The sequence below is a fragment of the Anolis carolinensis genome, chromosome 2 (genome assembly GCF_035594765.1).
Source record: "Anolis carolinensis isolate JA03-04 chromosome 2, rAnoCar3.1.pri, whole genome shotgun sequence".
NCBI classification, from domain to species: Eukaryota; Metazoa; Chordata; class Lepidosauria; order Squamata; family Dactyloidae; genus Anolis; species Anolis carolinensis.
Window position 1 is genome coordinate 212,908,417 of NC_085842.1, and position 17,472 is coordinate 212,925,888.

The 17,472-nt window shown below is 38.8% G+C and overlaps 1 protein-coding gene across 3 annotated transcripts in view; it reads right to left on the reverse strand.

Annotated features, from left to right (window-relative positions):
- Nucleotides 1-17,472, reverse strand: part of LOC100566394 (ephrin type-B receptor 5) — a 202,174-nt gene that overhangs the window by 48,949 nt on the left and 135,753 nt on the right. For all 3 annotated transcript variants that reach the window (XM_062971697.1, XM_062971698.1, XM_003227578.4), the window contains exons 6-7: nucleotides 12,517-12,672; nucleotides 10,704-11,042 (exon numbers count right to left, since the gene is read on the reverse strand). In XM_062971697.1, the coding sequence (XP_062827767.1) occupies nucleotides 10,704-11,042; nucleotides 12,517-12,672 (495 nt within the window). The remainder of the gene's footprint in view (nucleotides 1-10,703; nucleotides 11,043-12,516; nucleotides 12,673-17,472) is intronic.

A 17,472-nucleotide genomic window follows, 5' to 3' on the forward strand; every position in this document is an offset into this window, starting at 1 on the left:
TATTTTTGAAAGGAGAATCCAAGCTAGTTTTCAACCCCTAGTCAATTTTTTTCTTACTATGTACTACAACTTGCTAAAAAGAAGGTATTCCGATGCAATACATTTTCTCTTGACCTTAAACCAGAGCTTTCCAAACTGTGTGTCACAACACACTAGTGTGACACCCTTAGTCTGTAGGTATGTCATGTCAAAATGCTAGCCATGTTATGACCACTGGCCATTATGACAACAGGAACGGGAGGGTGGTAAGTACCACTGTGTGTCTCCAGGATGCCCAAGAATATGGGATGTCTGTTTAAACAACTGCTGCCTTCACCACTTTCCGCCAGCCACACAGCTCAATTTGAGTTCCTGGTCATTGCAGACTGCCTATGTTGACATCATCAGAGGAGCTCACACAACCAGAATGAAGGAGTGGGGATCATCCCTTTCCTTCCTGGTAGCATGGGCACCTCTGCTGGTGACAGCACAGCATGCCTGCAATGACCAGGAGTGAGGTTTTGGCCCAGATGGATCATATAGACTCCAATCTATCACTGCAGCAAGTTCAGGAGAGTATGTGTAGCCACTTCTGGGGCAAACCTGGAGCACTTCTACTCTGAACGTCCCCCAATATAGACACACCTTTGTGTGAACTCTTCGTTTGCAGCTGATCATGCTTTATGGTAAATGTGTATCAGTCAACAATACAAACCTCACTAAATGTAATTGCTGAAGATAGTAGCAAAGAGATCCTATGTAAAATATTTTAAAGGAGTCATTGATTGAGAATAAATGGTCCTCCAAATCTGGAGTGGCTTCCATTAGTCCTAGCCAGGATTGTAAGCCACATTTGTTAAGGCCACATCGTCCCTATTGCTCTTTTATTATTATTATTATTATTATTATTATTATTATTATTATTATTATTATTATTATTATTATTATTAATTATTAAAAGACATTTCATCTATATTTCAAGAAAAGAAAAGGAAACAAAAAAGAATTAAAGAATGTGAAATACATATATTGGGATGCTAGGTCTGATTGTTAAGAATGAAGGAACAGCATAACTAATACTCAATTTAATTGTAAATTAAAATGACTTGCTAGGTTTTTTGTGTCAGGAGAAACTTGAGAAACTGCAAGTTGCTTCTGGTTTGAGAAAACTGGCCATTGCAAGGACATTACCCAGGGGATGCCTGGATATTTTACCATCCTGTGGGAGACTTCTTTCATTTTCCCTCTTGGGAAACTGGAGCTGACAGATGGGAGCTCACCCCACTCTTTGGATTCAAACTATGATTTTTCGGTAAGCAGTCCTACTGATACAAGAGTCGAACCCATTGAGCCACCGGGGGCTCTGGCTTGCTAGTAAGATCTGCACAAATGTTTAAAATATATATGACGTAGCATCAACAGGAGATATCATCTAAGATTTAAATCAAACCAGCCTGGGTGAAACAATAAAAAGAAAGAAACAATACATTCTGATGAGATTTCCTATGCCTGCCTTTTTTTTTTGGTCTAACAGAGGGGGGAAAGGCACAGAACAGAGTAACTACAACAATCAAGCCATTGCAGCATTTTCCTTGTTCTGAAATATTTATTCATGGTGTATTAAAAAAGACCATAGGGGTGTGGAAATGACAGAGCAATATAAAATTATGAATGGCTGGGAGAAATGAGAAAAGGCGAAAACTATATTCCTTTCCTTTTCTCACAATATTAGAACCTGGTATCCCTCAACAAAGTAGACTGACAACAGGCTCTGGACAAATAAAATAGCTTTTCATGAAGCAGATGAGTTTTGGAATTAGCAACCACAAAACATCACAGTGATTATTAATTTGGTTAGCTTTTTTAATTGGACACCTACCTATGTTTGTAAGCTGTACACCATCTTAGATCAAACAATTACTTTTAGTCAAATTTTAAAGTGTTTTAAATAACTTATTATGTACAATATCTGAGCTGTATTATGTTTGTTTATTTTAAGTTGTTGCTTTAATTTTATTGAGTCTGTCTTTGTTATATGTTACTATTGGCACTGAATGTTTGCCACTGTGTTTTATTTTGCTGGAAGCCGCCCTGAGTCCCCTCGGGGAGATAGGACAGACTATAAATAAAGCATTATCATCATCATCATCATCATCATCATCATCATCATCATCATCATCATCATCTTTAAAAACAAACCTAATATATACACATGAATTATCCATGATAATGGATAATTCAATTTCCCAAAGGTTGTATGTCCCCAAATGTCCAAAATACTCCAAAATTGCCCGCATGGGTGGCTAAGATTGTGACACCTTTGCCTTCTGTGTACAAACTTTGTCTCATATACAAAATCATTAAAATGTTCTATAAAATTACCTTTGGCGCTAGATGTATACAAAACATCAATTAATTTTTTATTTAGATCAATAATGTCATCAGACAGGGTACTTTTCAGCGGCATGTGCCAGTTCCTCTATAGTTTTACAACGAGGCCTGCTGGCTTCCCATCCAACTGGTGTAGAACAACTTTCAGCAGGACTCTGTCATAAAACTATAGAGGAACTGGTATATGCCACCACTGCAGTAACATGGGAGGCTTCTCTGGAGTTAAGAGGGGGAAGCCTCCCATGTTGCATGAAGGGAGCTGTGGTGGCGCAATGGGTTACACTCTTGTGCTAGCTGAACTGTTGAAGATCTGAAAGTTGGCAATTCGAATCCACGAGACGGGGTTCGCTCCTGTGTGTCAGCTCCAGCTTCCATGTGGGGACATGAGAGAAGTCTCCCATAGGATGGTAACACATCCCCTTCGGGATCAGAAGGGCGGAATACAAGTATGGGAAATAAATAACATCCGGGCGTCCCTTGGGCAACGTCTCTGTAGAGGGCCAATCTTCTCAAACCAGAAGCGACTTGCAGTATATTCTCAATTTGCTTCTGACATGATTAAAAAAAACAAAACAAAACAGGGGGAAGTTGGGAGGAAGATTCTTCCCCTCGTGGGATGAGGTAGGGGGGAAGCTGGGCAACGCCGGGCGTGGGGATGATGGGTTCCCCACATCCACCACCGGGCACTGCCAAATTCTTCAAGATGTGTGGTATTTCCGGCAGCCCATCTGGTGCAGTCGTTGGATCCCATTGTTGGTATACAGTTATTGCAAAATCAAAAAAACAAAACAAAACAAAAAAACAAACCAAAATACTTCTGGCCCTAAGCATTTCAGATAAGGGATGCTCAACCTGTACCAGAAACTGGGGACAAACTGGGGAGGGATCCGGCCAATCAACAGAATGCCAGCACTCTGCATCTGACCCAAAATAGCTTTCCTTATGACTGATGCTGCTATTCATTCAAAAGGGTTTTTCCCTTTCCTCTCATCCCACCCCCTTCTCCGCTCCCTTTATGCTGTTTTCCTGAGTCCCAGCAAAGTCCTCCCAAACGTAAGTGTAATCTGGAGAAAAAAAAGCTAAGCTAAATTGAAAAGCTGCCAAGGGGGACGAATAGAAGGGAGGCGGGGCAGGGGGAGTAAGCCGGGACCATGTGATGGAGGAACAGAGGCCTCGTTAGCGTGAGCTGTCACTATGAATCGAGGACAGCTCATCTCAAGCTCATTTCTAATGATTTCAGGGAAAGAATAGGGGGCGGGGGAGAAAACAGCACACAAAGAAGCACCCGACTACAATAAGCATCCAATAGGCACCACAGCTCTGGAGAGGAGAGTGCTGGCTCTCCAGCTCTCTCAATTCCTCTGTGACATGTGCGATTTGCCTCCCTCCCACAGCCAAAAGAGCCCCAAGAAGCTGTTGCGAAACTAGACTCTTAACCACATTAGAAAACAGATAGGAGGAACAGAACTGTGGGTTGCTATTGGCAGGATGAGAAATTCCCCAAGAGCTTGACACCTTTTCCCTGATTCAAGACAAAGAATGGAAGTAGGCTGGTTGAAAAAGAACTGCCAGATTCATTGCATATGTCAGGGAATAGAGCCCTGAACTGGGAAAGGGAATAGAAATAAACAATATGACCATTGGGAAGATTATGTCCAAAATTGGTATCTGCACAGATTCACTTAAAAACATGACACCTCATATTTGTTGTGTTTCTGCCTCAATGCCAACTCAAAATGAACCTCTAGTTTCAGCTTAGCTGGAAGGAACTCAGGCTAGATCATTGCTTCTTAAATTGAATTTTTCCAAAACGATTTTGATGCTTGGGTTAAACGATGGTGCAAATGTTTAGACATTGATGGTAACTATGTTGAAAGGTAGTTTTGAGTAGAGGATAGTTCAGGCTATGACCGGTAGCAACTTCTTCTGTTATATGTTTATTTATAATGTTTTTGACACAGGAGGCAAAATTATTTGACCCACCCTCATAGAAATATGGTTAGTCTACCATATCCACAGACTCTACATCCATGGATTCAACCATCCACAAATAGAATTTTTTTAAATCCCAAAACAAACTTTGATTTTACTATTTTATATAAGGGACACCATTATACTATGCCATCATCATAGGACTTGAGCATCCAAGGATTTTGGCATCCATGGAATGAGTGGATAGTCCTGGAACCAAACCTAGCAGATGCCAAGGGCCCACTGTAACTACAACGAATGCCTCTAAAATATACTTACCAAGATACATTGAGAGAGAAAAAACTATTTCTTAACTTAGGGCCCTTCCAGACAGGCCCTGTATCCCAGGATCTGATCCCAGGTTTTCTGCTTTCAACTGGATTATATGAGTCCCCACTGCCAGATAATCTGGGATAAACAGAAAACCTGGGATCAGATCCTGGGATATAGGGCCTGTCTGGAAGGGCCCCTAGTCATTTTCATTTGTACTTATCCAGTCTGTTCCTGCCTTTAAAAATGTTTTGATGAATCAGAATAATTTTATTTTTCAAAACAATATTGATATTTATTTTGTTTTTCAAAATATGCATTATCTATTTAAGTACCTATGTTCTCACAAATAAGTTTCAGTGGATGTATTGGTATGTTTGAATTACCCAAAAATTATATCACAGCACTCTAAGAAGTTCAAAATCCAGAATACTTCCAAGCCACACTGTTGAAATACACCTAGATCTTAATTATATGAAACAATAATCCTTCCAACTCTACTCAAAACCTCTTTATTGCACACTATCTTCTCACAAATGAAATCCTCTTGTTTATACTCCTAGTTGAAATGTTATCTCAGTAGTGTGTTTCTCCAGGACTGTCAAGGGATGGCACAATACTGCAACAATCACTGAACTTTGGCAGTAACTAGAAGTGCTCAATTTTTTGACATTTGAGAAAGGATTCTGACTTTGTCCAGACTGACTGAACTGAAGAATAATCAGACAGACTAGTAGTTCACATATTTTTACCTTTTGTCAATCTTTCGTGCACTTTCTGTTTAAAGATAGACAGGCTGGGACATTGTTGTAACATTTGTTTTAAAATGCATTAAAATATGGGCTGTCAAGGGTAGAAATTGAAGGGAACTGAAAAGATACTGCAATAGGAAGAGACAAGAAAAAGGCAGCTTGGAGAAGAACAACAACTGTGACACAGGAAAGGCAAATGAGGAAGGTGATAGAGAAGAAAACTGAAAAGCAGCGAAGAAGACGAAATCATTGTGTTCGAAGCCAAGATAAAGGGGGAAAACCTAACCTGAATTACATTTCTTCCACCTATGGTATTTTTTTATAGGATACATGAGAAATCTATTACTTTTCTTTCTTAGGTACTTGAACCTTCTTGCATGTTATTGCTAGACTCACTTATCAACGAAAGCAGAAGTGTGATTTTTGCAAAAATCAATTCAATCCCCAGTTGTGAACTAGCTGCATTTTAAGCTTAATTCTGCCCTCAAAATGCCAGTGAAACTACATTGATGATTTAAACCAGGGGTCCTCAAACTTTTAAAGCAGAAGGTTCATGGTCCCTCAGGCTGTTGGGGGGGGGGCAGGTTATAGTTTGGGGAAAAAAACATGAACGAAGCTGCACATATGTACTTGCAGTACAAAAAAAATGACTGGACAATACAATATTTATATTGTCAACATAAATTTACAAGCATTTCAATGGGAAGTGTGTGCCTGCTTTTGGCTCATGAGATATTCAACTTAATTATTATTGTTGTTGTGTGCCTTCAAGTCGTTCCGGGGAGGCGGGGTGAGGTGGGTAAATGACCTTGGAGGGGCGCATCTGGCCCACAGGCTTCACTTTGGGGATCCCTGATTTAAACCATTGATATAAATTTTACATGCAATAACAGTATTTTAGATTTCAGCATGAAGGAGGCAAGAAACTGCTGAAATCCTCAATATTCAATATGCAACATCTTCAGGTAGAAAGAAGTAACTTTGAGACCTAGAATATCACGGCCACTCAACGTCAACAGCCACGGTGGCGTAATGGTTGGGTTGCTGACCTGAAGGATACCGATTCGAATCCCGTCTGTCAGCTCTAGCTTGCAGGGACACGAGAGAAGCCTCCCAGCAGGATTGTAACACATCCAGGCATCCCCTGGGCAACATCTCTGTAGACGGCCAATTCTCTCACATCAGAAGCGACTTGCAGTATGTTCTCGAGTCGCTTCTGACACAATAAAAAAAAAACATGTCAACAGTGCTGAGCTAAGATGATATGCTGGCTTTCTAATGTATCTCAAAATTTGTACAAGATTTCAAGGCTTCTGGCTGTATTCAAAATTAAACATCACATGCCAACATCTTGTCCTTTCTTTTGTATATATCAACATAATTAAGCTGGCTTTCAAAAATGCAGAAGGGATTTGTGGCTAAATGGCTGACATGCAGAGCCATTTCACTGTTTACAACAATAGCCAGCATGTCAAGCTATTGAACTGTTCAGAAATACATATTTATTTATTATTTTTTAAACTATAGAAATCACTGTACAAAGATGCTATAAATTACCACTTATTTTTATATCTTTTGAGGCTTGCACAATACCCAGCAGCTCTAAATTGATGAGTTTACACCTTAAGCTGAATTGTACATCCTCCTCCTCTGCAGCATAGACCACAATACTGTATAATATTGATCAGAATTATTGATAAACAATTATAGCAATTTAATCATTCATGATTGCATAATTGAGCTGCTGTGGGGGAAAATGTGGTTCTAAGAATGACAAAAATTAAGAGCACTTGTTCAAAAACCAAAATAAAACAAAAAATGTTCTAGGAGTAGGTGGCCATGATTATTTGCAGAACCCCTATTTTGCTGTATTTCCCACTCAACGTGCTTCAGCACTGCTCTGTTACATGAGCTGTGGGTAATTCTGTCATCCAGATAAAGACACAGAATTCAAGAATGTGCACAAGATGTCTTTATTCCTGCACTGGGCCTGTTGTTCGAGGCCCCTTGCCAAAGCCGAACAGGGGATCCTATTTCTCTTAGCAAAGCACCTGCTTCTCCAACCCATCTGTCTGGTTACGTCTTCCACTCCAGTCCCAACCAGGCTAACTCTTGATTCTGACATCATCTTATTTCTCTACTCATTCAGAGCATTAATGGTTCGGGCCAGGCTATTTGACATCTCACATCCTCGTCTATAAACCTGCTCGGACTCTGCGATCATCGGAAGGAGCTCTCCTCTCAGTCCCACCGCCGTCTCAAGCTTGGCTGGTGGAAACGAGAGAGGGGGCTTTCTCCGTAGTCGTTCCTTCCCTCTGGAACTTCCTCCCTAAAGTAATTAGAACAGCTCTGTCACTCCTCTCCTTCAAGAAGGAATTAAAAACCTATTTCTGTTCGTTGGTTAATGGAGAGGAGAATGAATAATATCACCAAATTCTACCCTTGACAGCCCATATTTTAAAGCATTTTAAAACAAATGTCACAACGATGTCCCAGCCTGTCTATCCTATTGGACCAAGATGACAATGATCATTTAAGTCTATTTATGACTAATTTTATTGGAGATATATATATATATATATATATATATATATATATATATATATATAATTTTAATACAGATTTTAACTGTTTAGTATGAACAGTCATATTTGACTAAATGTTTTACAACTTTTGCCAAAGTTGTTTTCTCTGTGTTAATGTATGTGTAAATGTTTTTAAAATGTTTTTGAATGTGTTTGATTTTAACAGCATTGAATGTCTGCCATGTTTTTGTGTTATATTTGGAATCTACCCTGAGTCCATTCGGGGAAAGAGGTACGGGTTATAAATACAATTACTATTATTATTATTATTATTATTATTATTATTATTATTTACTGAACCTGCTACCGTTGCCAAAGAAAATGATGGAAAGGTCCACTTACAGAGTATAATGATTTAATGATTTGAAAAGTCTCTTTAAAATAGCAGATTATAAAAAATACCACTATATAAAGACATATTAGTACAGGTTGGAGGACAAACAGGAATGAGACCTCAAGAGGAAATAAAAGCAAATTTCACAAATATTTCATGGTTCCAACACAAACAGTTAAGGGAGTTCTTAAGATAAGAAACAAGGTTTTATGAACAAAGAAACATTCTGGGATAGAATAATGACTTCAGAAAAAAAAATTGATAACAAAACTTTATAGACATATCCTGGAATGGGCAACTGAGGAAGAAACAGTCAAGGAATGTATGATAAAATAGGCAGCCAATATTGGGAGAACAATTCGAATGGAACAATGGAAAATTATGTGGAATCAGAGAATGAAGCAAATGTACTTATACGACTTGAAAGAAAACTGGATTAAAATGTTCCACAGATGGTACGTAACGCCACAGAAATTAGGTTATTATTATAAGGACATGAATACCTCTTGCTGGAAATGTAAGCAGCATGAAGGAACCTTTTTCCACATGTGGTGGTCTTATGATAAGGCGAAAAAATATTGGAAAACTATCCATGAAAGTATCAAAAAAAATTAAAAATTAATTGTCAACTTAAACCAGAACTTTTCCTTTTAGGAATTACTGAATTGAAGTTAAAAGAAAATGAGGAACTATTGTTTAATTATATGACGACTGCAGCAAGGATTACATATGCTAAGTATTAGAGACAGGAGGAAATACCGGATGTAGACCAATGGTTAATCAAGTTAATGGAAATTAAAAATATGGACAGATTAAAATATATAATAACTAAACCGAAGAGAAGTACAGACTGGAAACCACTATTAAACTATATGCAGCAAGGAAAGATTACAACATTAATTTAGAGATAAGGACTGAGGTTTCATTTTCATAGTACTGATTTACAACATTTGAAAATATGAAATATGAAAAGACAATTTGATAATTTGGACAGGATAAAAAGGCACTAATAATCAGAAAAAAAATGATCCTGGGATATTTATTTTACCATAGAGAAGCAGACTTACAAATGGAAGAAAACTAATCCAGGGGGGAAGGTTCCTCCCTAGATGCAATCTGGTATAGATATGGATGGAAGTCAAGCCAGACAATTTTATTTTATTTTTATTTTTTAATTATTATTTCCCTTACTCTTTTCCCCCCTTTAATTTCCTACTTTTCTATAACCACAAATATTCTCCCACTTTTATTGTTATCTTTTGAAATTTTAAATAAAAACTATAAAAAATAAGGCAAAAAAGAAATAGTAATGAGTGTGGTTTTGAGCACAGCAGATAAAAAAGGCAGGAACTCCCCAATTCACATCTTGCTTCTGCCATTAATGCAACTGTTTCACTTTCCCCACCTGTAATGTGGGGTGGGGAGAAAGCTAATAACAAAATTACAACAACCTTGTAATCTGGTTGGCCCATCAAGCTACGGTAATATAGGACACACCTACACTGACATAATAATGCAAATTAGAACCAGTTTGGAATGAACCGATTTCACTGTGTGGGTGGATTAGGCTGGCAGGTCTGAAACTGGTTTGAGTCCAGTATGTTAAATAAAAGCACTTCCAGACATGGTTTAAAACTGTGCCGAAGTGGGTTTAAAAAACCAGCTTCAGTGTGGGTTTAAATCCACATGCCTACCTTCCAAAAACCGGGCTTTCCTGTTGGGGTACCCCTTTCCTGGTGGGGTAATGACCAGGATGGCATGGGGTCATCCCCCAAAACAGCCCTAAAAACTTACCAGGCCAGCCCTAAAAACTTACCAGGCCAGACGGTCCTGGAGTCCTTCTGGCACATAGAAATGATGCACCAAGATATGGGGGAGGGGGCGGCAAGGAGTGATCCCCTCCTGGTCTCCTGGTATGTCATATGTATGTGCTAGAAGGATGGGGTGGGCACCATCTCACTCCTCCGGGCTTTTGGAAGCCCGAAGAAGCGAGATGACAATGGGGACTCACCCCCAGGCAGTCCCCTGGGGGTGAATCTCCACAGGCCTAATACCCCATTCAACCCGAGCCTTTCAGGAAGGCCCGGATCTAATGGAGTATCAAAATAATTTGTAACAAAGCAGATTTCATCTGCTTTGTCCTGAATTAATTTGCTTTTACCTGAGGTATTGTTTGGATGCCTCCAGTAATAGCCCGACAGGCCCCTCATTTTGGGGCCTGACTGGAAGGGCCCTACACTTTCTATATTCAAAATGCTTCATATTATGGGCTCAGCTATAACATCAGAACCATCTTCATAGGTCTTTTTCACACACTCTTCCCCAATTACAATTTTTTGCTGGGAGGAGGAGGACATGAACATGAGTGATTCAGAAGACCAAATGGGCACAACGAAAAGAGGAAAGGAAGGAGCTTCTCACCTGACTGGCTGGTGCTGACATTGATGGAAGCATATTGCGGAGCATCTGTGCTTAGTTCTGTCACAAGATTGACAGCTTGAATTTCAAAGACATACTGCACACGGGCCAGGAGGTTGGACACTTGCACCCGGCTCTCTGTTAGCCCGTTCTGGCGTGGCTCAAACTGGACACTGTCTCTACAATGCACACAAGGTCCAAGGAATCCAGCTGGACACACTTTACAAACGACATTGAAGAAGACATCCTTTCGGCCCCCCAGATCCTTTGGAAGGCGCCAGGTCAGGAGGACGTTGGACCCAATAATCTCATAGCTGAGGTCACGGGGAGCTGATGGGGTACCTACAAAAACAGTGGAGAATGAGGCTATGGAGAATTGAGGTAACAGATAGGAAGATAAAGAGAGAGGCAGAAAGAAACAAAGGGAAGCGAATAGGGTTGGCTGAATTCTCAGCCTGGGTATAAAGCAAACCATCAAACAAGAAGACCACTTTACAGATTGGTAGGGTTCCTAATGCATTTCAAGTTAACTCTTTATCAGAAGCTTTTATATTCCTGACCACAAACTGCTTATGCTGTTGCAGCAAAACACAGCAAAGTCTTCAATTGCAAGAAAAGGTTCATTCCAAGTTTCATTCTAGGAAATAATAATGGTGCTGTCTGGACACCAGCCAACAGAAGGACACTGCTACTGTCACCAATGACAAGCCCCATCATCATCCTTCAGCATCCTTTGTCTATCTCCCTTAGATTCACTAAGACTCCCTTCTGCGAACTGAAGAAGTGATGCCAAAAATGGCTGAGATGGTCCTGACAAGGCATTTCAGGATTAATTTTCATTTTAACAGATAATTAATTTAGAAACATCTGGGTTCTGTCATAAACAATGTGCTGGACTAGATGGATCTTTGCCTCATTCAGATAAGGAACACTTATAGTCTACCCTTCAAGAGTCCTGGCTTCTCCTATAATATCCACTTTTCACTCTGTCATTTATAATTATTTGCTTTTGAAGTGTTTGGTCATCAAAATAACCATAGCATTAGAAGAGTAAAATTCTAGATAGATAACACTATGTAACATTATTTTTGTTCCTGAGTTATGTCATTTCCTAATTGGCTCAATCATAAAAACATGGAAAAAGTTTATTAAACTGCAAAAACTTCATTTTTGCAGGACATCATGCAGCACACTTTGCTATAGTTTTTCAATGAGTATTTCATCGAGTCTCAACCAATTCAATATAGTTTGTGGCAGCCACAAAACAAAACTTCTGGAGTATAACAACTGCTTTCAAAGTAAGGGATAAATTAAACAGAACACTATTTTCAAACCAGGAACATTTTTTTTTCAAATTTTGTTACATAGTATAATAGGAAACATCAAACATGGCTAACAAACAGTTTGCTCCCCAAATGCATTTGTTTGCAAAGATGAACAAACCGCAACAGGAAAAAAATGTAGTTTTGGAGATGAAATCATGCGTTTAGTCACACAAGGACAACTTTACTGAAAATAATAACCCACAAATCAACAAATGAGGAAGCCTCAAAGGAAAGGCCATCTTTTATGATGGGGCTGTGACTCAACAAAATGGGGCAGGAGATAGAGAAGAAAGAAGGAGGCAGTAAATAGAGGAAAGAAAGACAAGATGGGGATGTATCAAAGAAGTTTGGGGAAAAGAAGCTTGGATTAAGGAATTTCTGGGTCCAGGACAAAAGAAGGATGTAAAGCAGTAGTGAAGCACAGAAGAAACATGGTCCAAAGGAAAACAAGGCAACCATACTATTAATTCTACTCGTTCCAAGGAACTTACTGGTACAGGGGGCATCCGAGATGTCTGAAGATGAACGGTAGTATCGGGTCAGACAACGACATTCACTGGAGCCTGGGGTAGAAGAGTAACTGTGGGTTGGACAGGGACTGCAGCGAGCATCTCCCACCGATGCTTTGAAGGTGCCAGTGACACATGCTAAATATAGGAAGAGAGGGGGGGAATGAAACCTGTTACCATTTTGAGGAATAACATTTATCATCTTACGTTTGGGCTCGGTTTGTCAACTTACAAGCAAACCAGTTAACCTATATACTCAGGAATACATCTAGAAATTTTAGTCAAAGAAATCAATCCCCAAAAAACTGAATCAAGTTATCCATGGGACAACTCTTTAAAAAAGAGCCAACCCCTTGTCTGAGCAGAGTGGCAAAAGGCAAGACCTTAGTCCATCCCAGACGAACCTTTAAAAAGCACCTCTATACTCTCTCTGCCATTGTGTCACTTATGGTCTTTTTGAATGCAAAGCCAGGGAAATGAAGGTGGCCTGCAGTGTTTATCTCTATCTATGGAATGACTTATCTACAGGTCATATCAAAATCCTGAATTTTGTCCCCAAAACCTGCCCTCAACCTATACATGAGGTTGACTTATACATGACAATTCTCCCAATGAACTGGTCACAATGGAATATAGAACTGTAACATTCACTGAAAAAAGTATGTATACCTTCAGTTTGCCATTAATGGCCAAAAATCTGAATTACTTTGAATAAGGTAAGACAAAAAAAGTACATAGTATAAAGAAAGGTAGGAAGCAAATACATAAAGGACAATTCTAAATTACCAAAAGCAAGAATTATATACAAGATAAATAATTAAATTTGGGCCACAAATAGAGACTACAGGCTGACTTTAGATTTGGAAAAGTTAAAGGATTTTACTCTAAATTGCAATTTTCTCAGAGGCAAATTCAGCCAACAGTGTAGCCTCTGCCATCAACAGGACCATAACACATGAGGCAGAATGGTCAAACAGTTTTGAAACCTTTCCCCTTTTTTCAAGCCAAAACTGTTTATTAACAACCTCTCTGAATCCAATTTCAACATGAATATTCTTCATCTAGCACATGTACCTGAAATACAGTAGACTCTCAAACTCAAGCCACCAGCAGAAAAATCAAAGAAATAATACTTTCAATAAAAATTAAAATAAAATCAATTTTCAGTGGAAATGTTACTTTAAGTTAAATTTGTCTTCATCTTAATTTGCTTTTAATCACTGCATTTCAATGATAATATCAAGTCAAGACAGAGTTTATGGCATGGTATGGAATAGTATGGGGTATAGTATTAATTAGGTCTATTTTTAATAGTAACTCTCAAGCAACCAGAAACTACATTTATCTACCAATCCTTATGAGTACCAGTTAACTGAGTATCAGTTAACCAGTCTACTGTATCAGGTTTATATATTACATTTGATATTCAAAGACTTTATGATCTCCTGATATGGTTCAACAAAGCTTGACCTGAAGCCAGACATTTCTCGTTTTGCCTGTGAGAAAAGGCTTACAGGATGCTGAAGCTGGAGTTTCTGTCCAATACACAAACCCCATTGTATTGTGTAATCAAAGTTTGCTTTAGCTAATTATACTGTTTGCCAAAGGGACCATTCTAGCTGTTTTGCAGCGTTGATGGTGGTAAAGAAATCAAAAGAGCTTTCTCTCATAGGTCATGCACTGAGCAAATGTATATTTGGAGAGGGACAACATGACACTGGATGGTTCCTGTGGAACTAGTCTTTCAGCTTGTTCAAGAGTTGAAGGATCTTCCACTACCTTTTCAAAATAAAACGTAAAGACAATGTCAACAAAAAGCATTGTTCAGGAGTCTTATTGAATACTCCATTATTTGAAAACCATTGTCCATTGAGAGTGCTGTTTATTTTAGCCAAGATTGCAACAGGGAATTTTAATATGTAACCTAAAAGTTGATTCACATATTTTAAGATCAGGATATATAGGCTCATGCCATAAGTATGGGAAAACTTGAGCTATGGGGGTGGGGGATAGCATACTTCTTTATTCCCAGTCATGCCGAGATGAAAATAAAGCAGGATACTGATTTGAGGCTGCATTTTCTGCCTGCGTAGAACTGCCCTTAGTCAAATGGATGTATCCATACAAATGGATCCTCTGGTTGTGTGCTGATCAGTCTGAGAACAAATATTCTGTTCTTTTTTATAGACTTTATAAACAAAATATTGTGTACCTAACATCTGTTTGCATTCATAAATTTTCTGTTCATGTTTTTAACATTGTCAAGTTCTTCTTTAAAGGGAAAATGATTTTTGACATGATTGCTGGTTTGTGCAGATACACCCAAGACATAGATAGGCAATACATCCCCCCCCCCAAACTAGTAGTGTCTCCAAATAATCTGGGTCTACTCTTCCTCCTTAATTTGTATGAACAGAATTTTTAGAAGAAGTCCACTCATATGTATGCGTATGTTCTGTTGAGTGGACAGAGAACTACAATCTCAAACATAGCTTTTTTACTATCAGGATTTGCCTTCTAGCTTTTAAAGTCAATTTTTGGAATAATTCTTAAAATGGTTTTGCAGAAGACTCCATAGAAAACAGCACAGATGACTATGAATTGTGCTACCATGCATGACCAGGTATAGTCAGTGCAAAAGTAGAACTTCTCCTGCATAAGCTATGTAAGCAATAAATTCAATGAGGAAAGAAGGCAGGATAAAAAAAAACCTGTAGGAATTACCATATATACTTGAGTATAAGCCAACCCAAATATAAACCAAGGCACCTATTTGACCACAAAAACTGAGAAAACTTATTGACTCGAGTATAAGAGGGTGGGAAATGCAGTAGCTACTTGTAAATTTCAAAAATAAAAATAAAAACAATAAAATTACATTAATTGAGGCATCAGGTTAAATGTTTTTGAATATTTACCTAAAACTGTAATTTAAGTTAATAATTAGACTTTTTAAAAAAAGACTGTCCAACTCTTATTACCTATATACTCGAGTATAAGCTGACCCAAATATTAGCTGGCCAGGACCCTCACTCGAGTATAAGTCTTGAGGGCTTTTACAGCCCTAAAAAGGGCTAAAACTCAGCTTATACTCAAGTATATACAGTACGTGTTGTTAGACTACAGTTCCCATCCTTCCCTATTGCTAGCTGCTATAATTTGCAGCACAACAACCGAGATAACTGATTTATTTACTTTTGATATAAAGGATGAAAAAAATATTTCAGCAGCTAACAGTGAGGAATTGTAAAAATTGTGTGTTGTTCGACTGCGGCTCCCAACATCCCTCACTGCTACCTGCTGTATTTGGAGTATAATAACAAGCTAGAGGACTGAATTGTTTCCACCTTTGATATAAAGGATACAAGACCTATTTTTGCCCAAGCAGTTTCCAAATAGACTACAGATTTCAGAAGCTTGGTATGATGGATAAACTGAAATAGTTTCAGATTAGATAATAAGTGAATCCAAAAAAAGAAAGGACTCTAACATCCTACACGTTGGGGCTTGGAGGTTTATGTGTCTCTATAACCGCCCCCACAATTTTTGCAAATGTTGCTTCTGGCAAAGGACCAAGCTTTCATTTTGCTTTTCTTAACTGATGCTATGTTTTCTTTCTTGATAACTGGGACATAAGCGATTAGAAAAGCAGGATTTTTTTAAAATGAATACATTTTTTTCTAGTCAGCAGCTAGAAAAGCTTCACATACTTGTGTAATTAAGATGGCAATTTAGGGCACAACCCAACAGCTGCCTCCCAAACGGCACACAGCAGAGACTAAAGGAAGAGTCTTGGGACAAGGGAGATAGCATATTCTCTAGAAAGAGCTCCTGCTCATTTATGAATTACTTCACTTACACACACTTGGCAAAGACAAGACGCAACAGGCATTCAAGAACTCCAGGCATTCAAAACTCTATATGTGGTAGTCACCCCTCTGTTTATTACAGGCTAGCCTGCACAAATGTGCATATGATGAAAACAGGGACACTCTCCTTTTAGCTAATATAGGGAGCATCTACACATTAGAATTAATGCAGTGTGACACCGCTTTAACTGTCATGGCACAATGCTATGGAACCCTGGGAGTCATCGTTTGGTGAGGCACTAGCAGTCTTTGGCAGACAAGACTAAAGATGTGTTGTTGAAGGCTTTCATGGCCGAAATCACTGGGTTGCTGTGAGTTTTCTGGGTTGTATGGCCATATTCCAGCATTCTCTCCTGAGGTTTTGCCCTTATCTATGGCAGGCATCCTCAGAGGAGAGAATACTTCTGGAACATGGCCATACATCCCAGAAAACTCACAGCAACCCAGAAGACTAAAGACTTTGTAAAACGATAGTTCCCATTCTTCCATAACGTTGAGCCATGGCAGTTAAAATGCTGTCAAACTGCATTAATTCTACAGTGTGTATACACCTGTACATGTTTATGACAACAATGGCAGGACTCCAGAAGAAACTTTCGATCTTCTCTCTCACACACAAGAATATTTCTTTTAAGATGATGTTTTCTACCTATAGTTTCTGTGTTTCTATTAACATTTTTCAGTGTTCAAATCAGGGATAATGTATTTGTCTATCAATGTGGTTTTAACTGACTTGTCAAAACCAACTATTAAAAACAAAATCCAGTGCACCAAGGCAATCTGCACCTTTTATCCCATGTAAACAGTTGGGCTAGTTCTGAGATGGAATCATCTGCAATGGTTTATATGTTCATCACCTGGGATCAGGCCTGAGGACATGAGATGGCACATCATAACAACAACAACAACAACAACAACAACAACAACAACATGCAAACAGACTACAAGCAAAGGCAAAATACCACAAATACCATCTGCTAGTAACAAAGAACTGGTGGGATCACAAGTCTGAAAAAGTTACAGAAAATGAGCATGCAAAACTACGCTGGGACTTCTGAATTCAGACTGA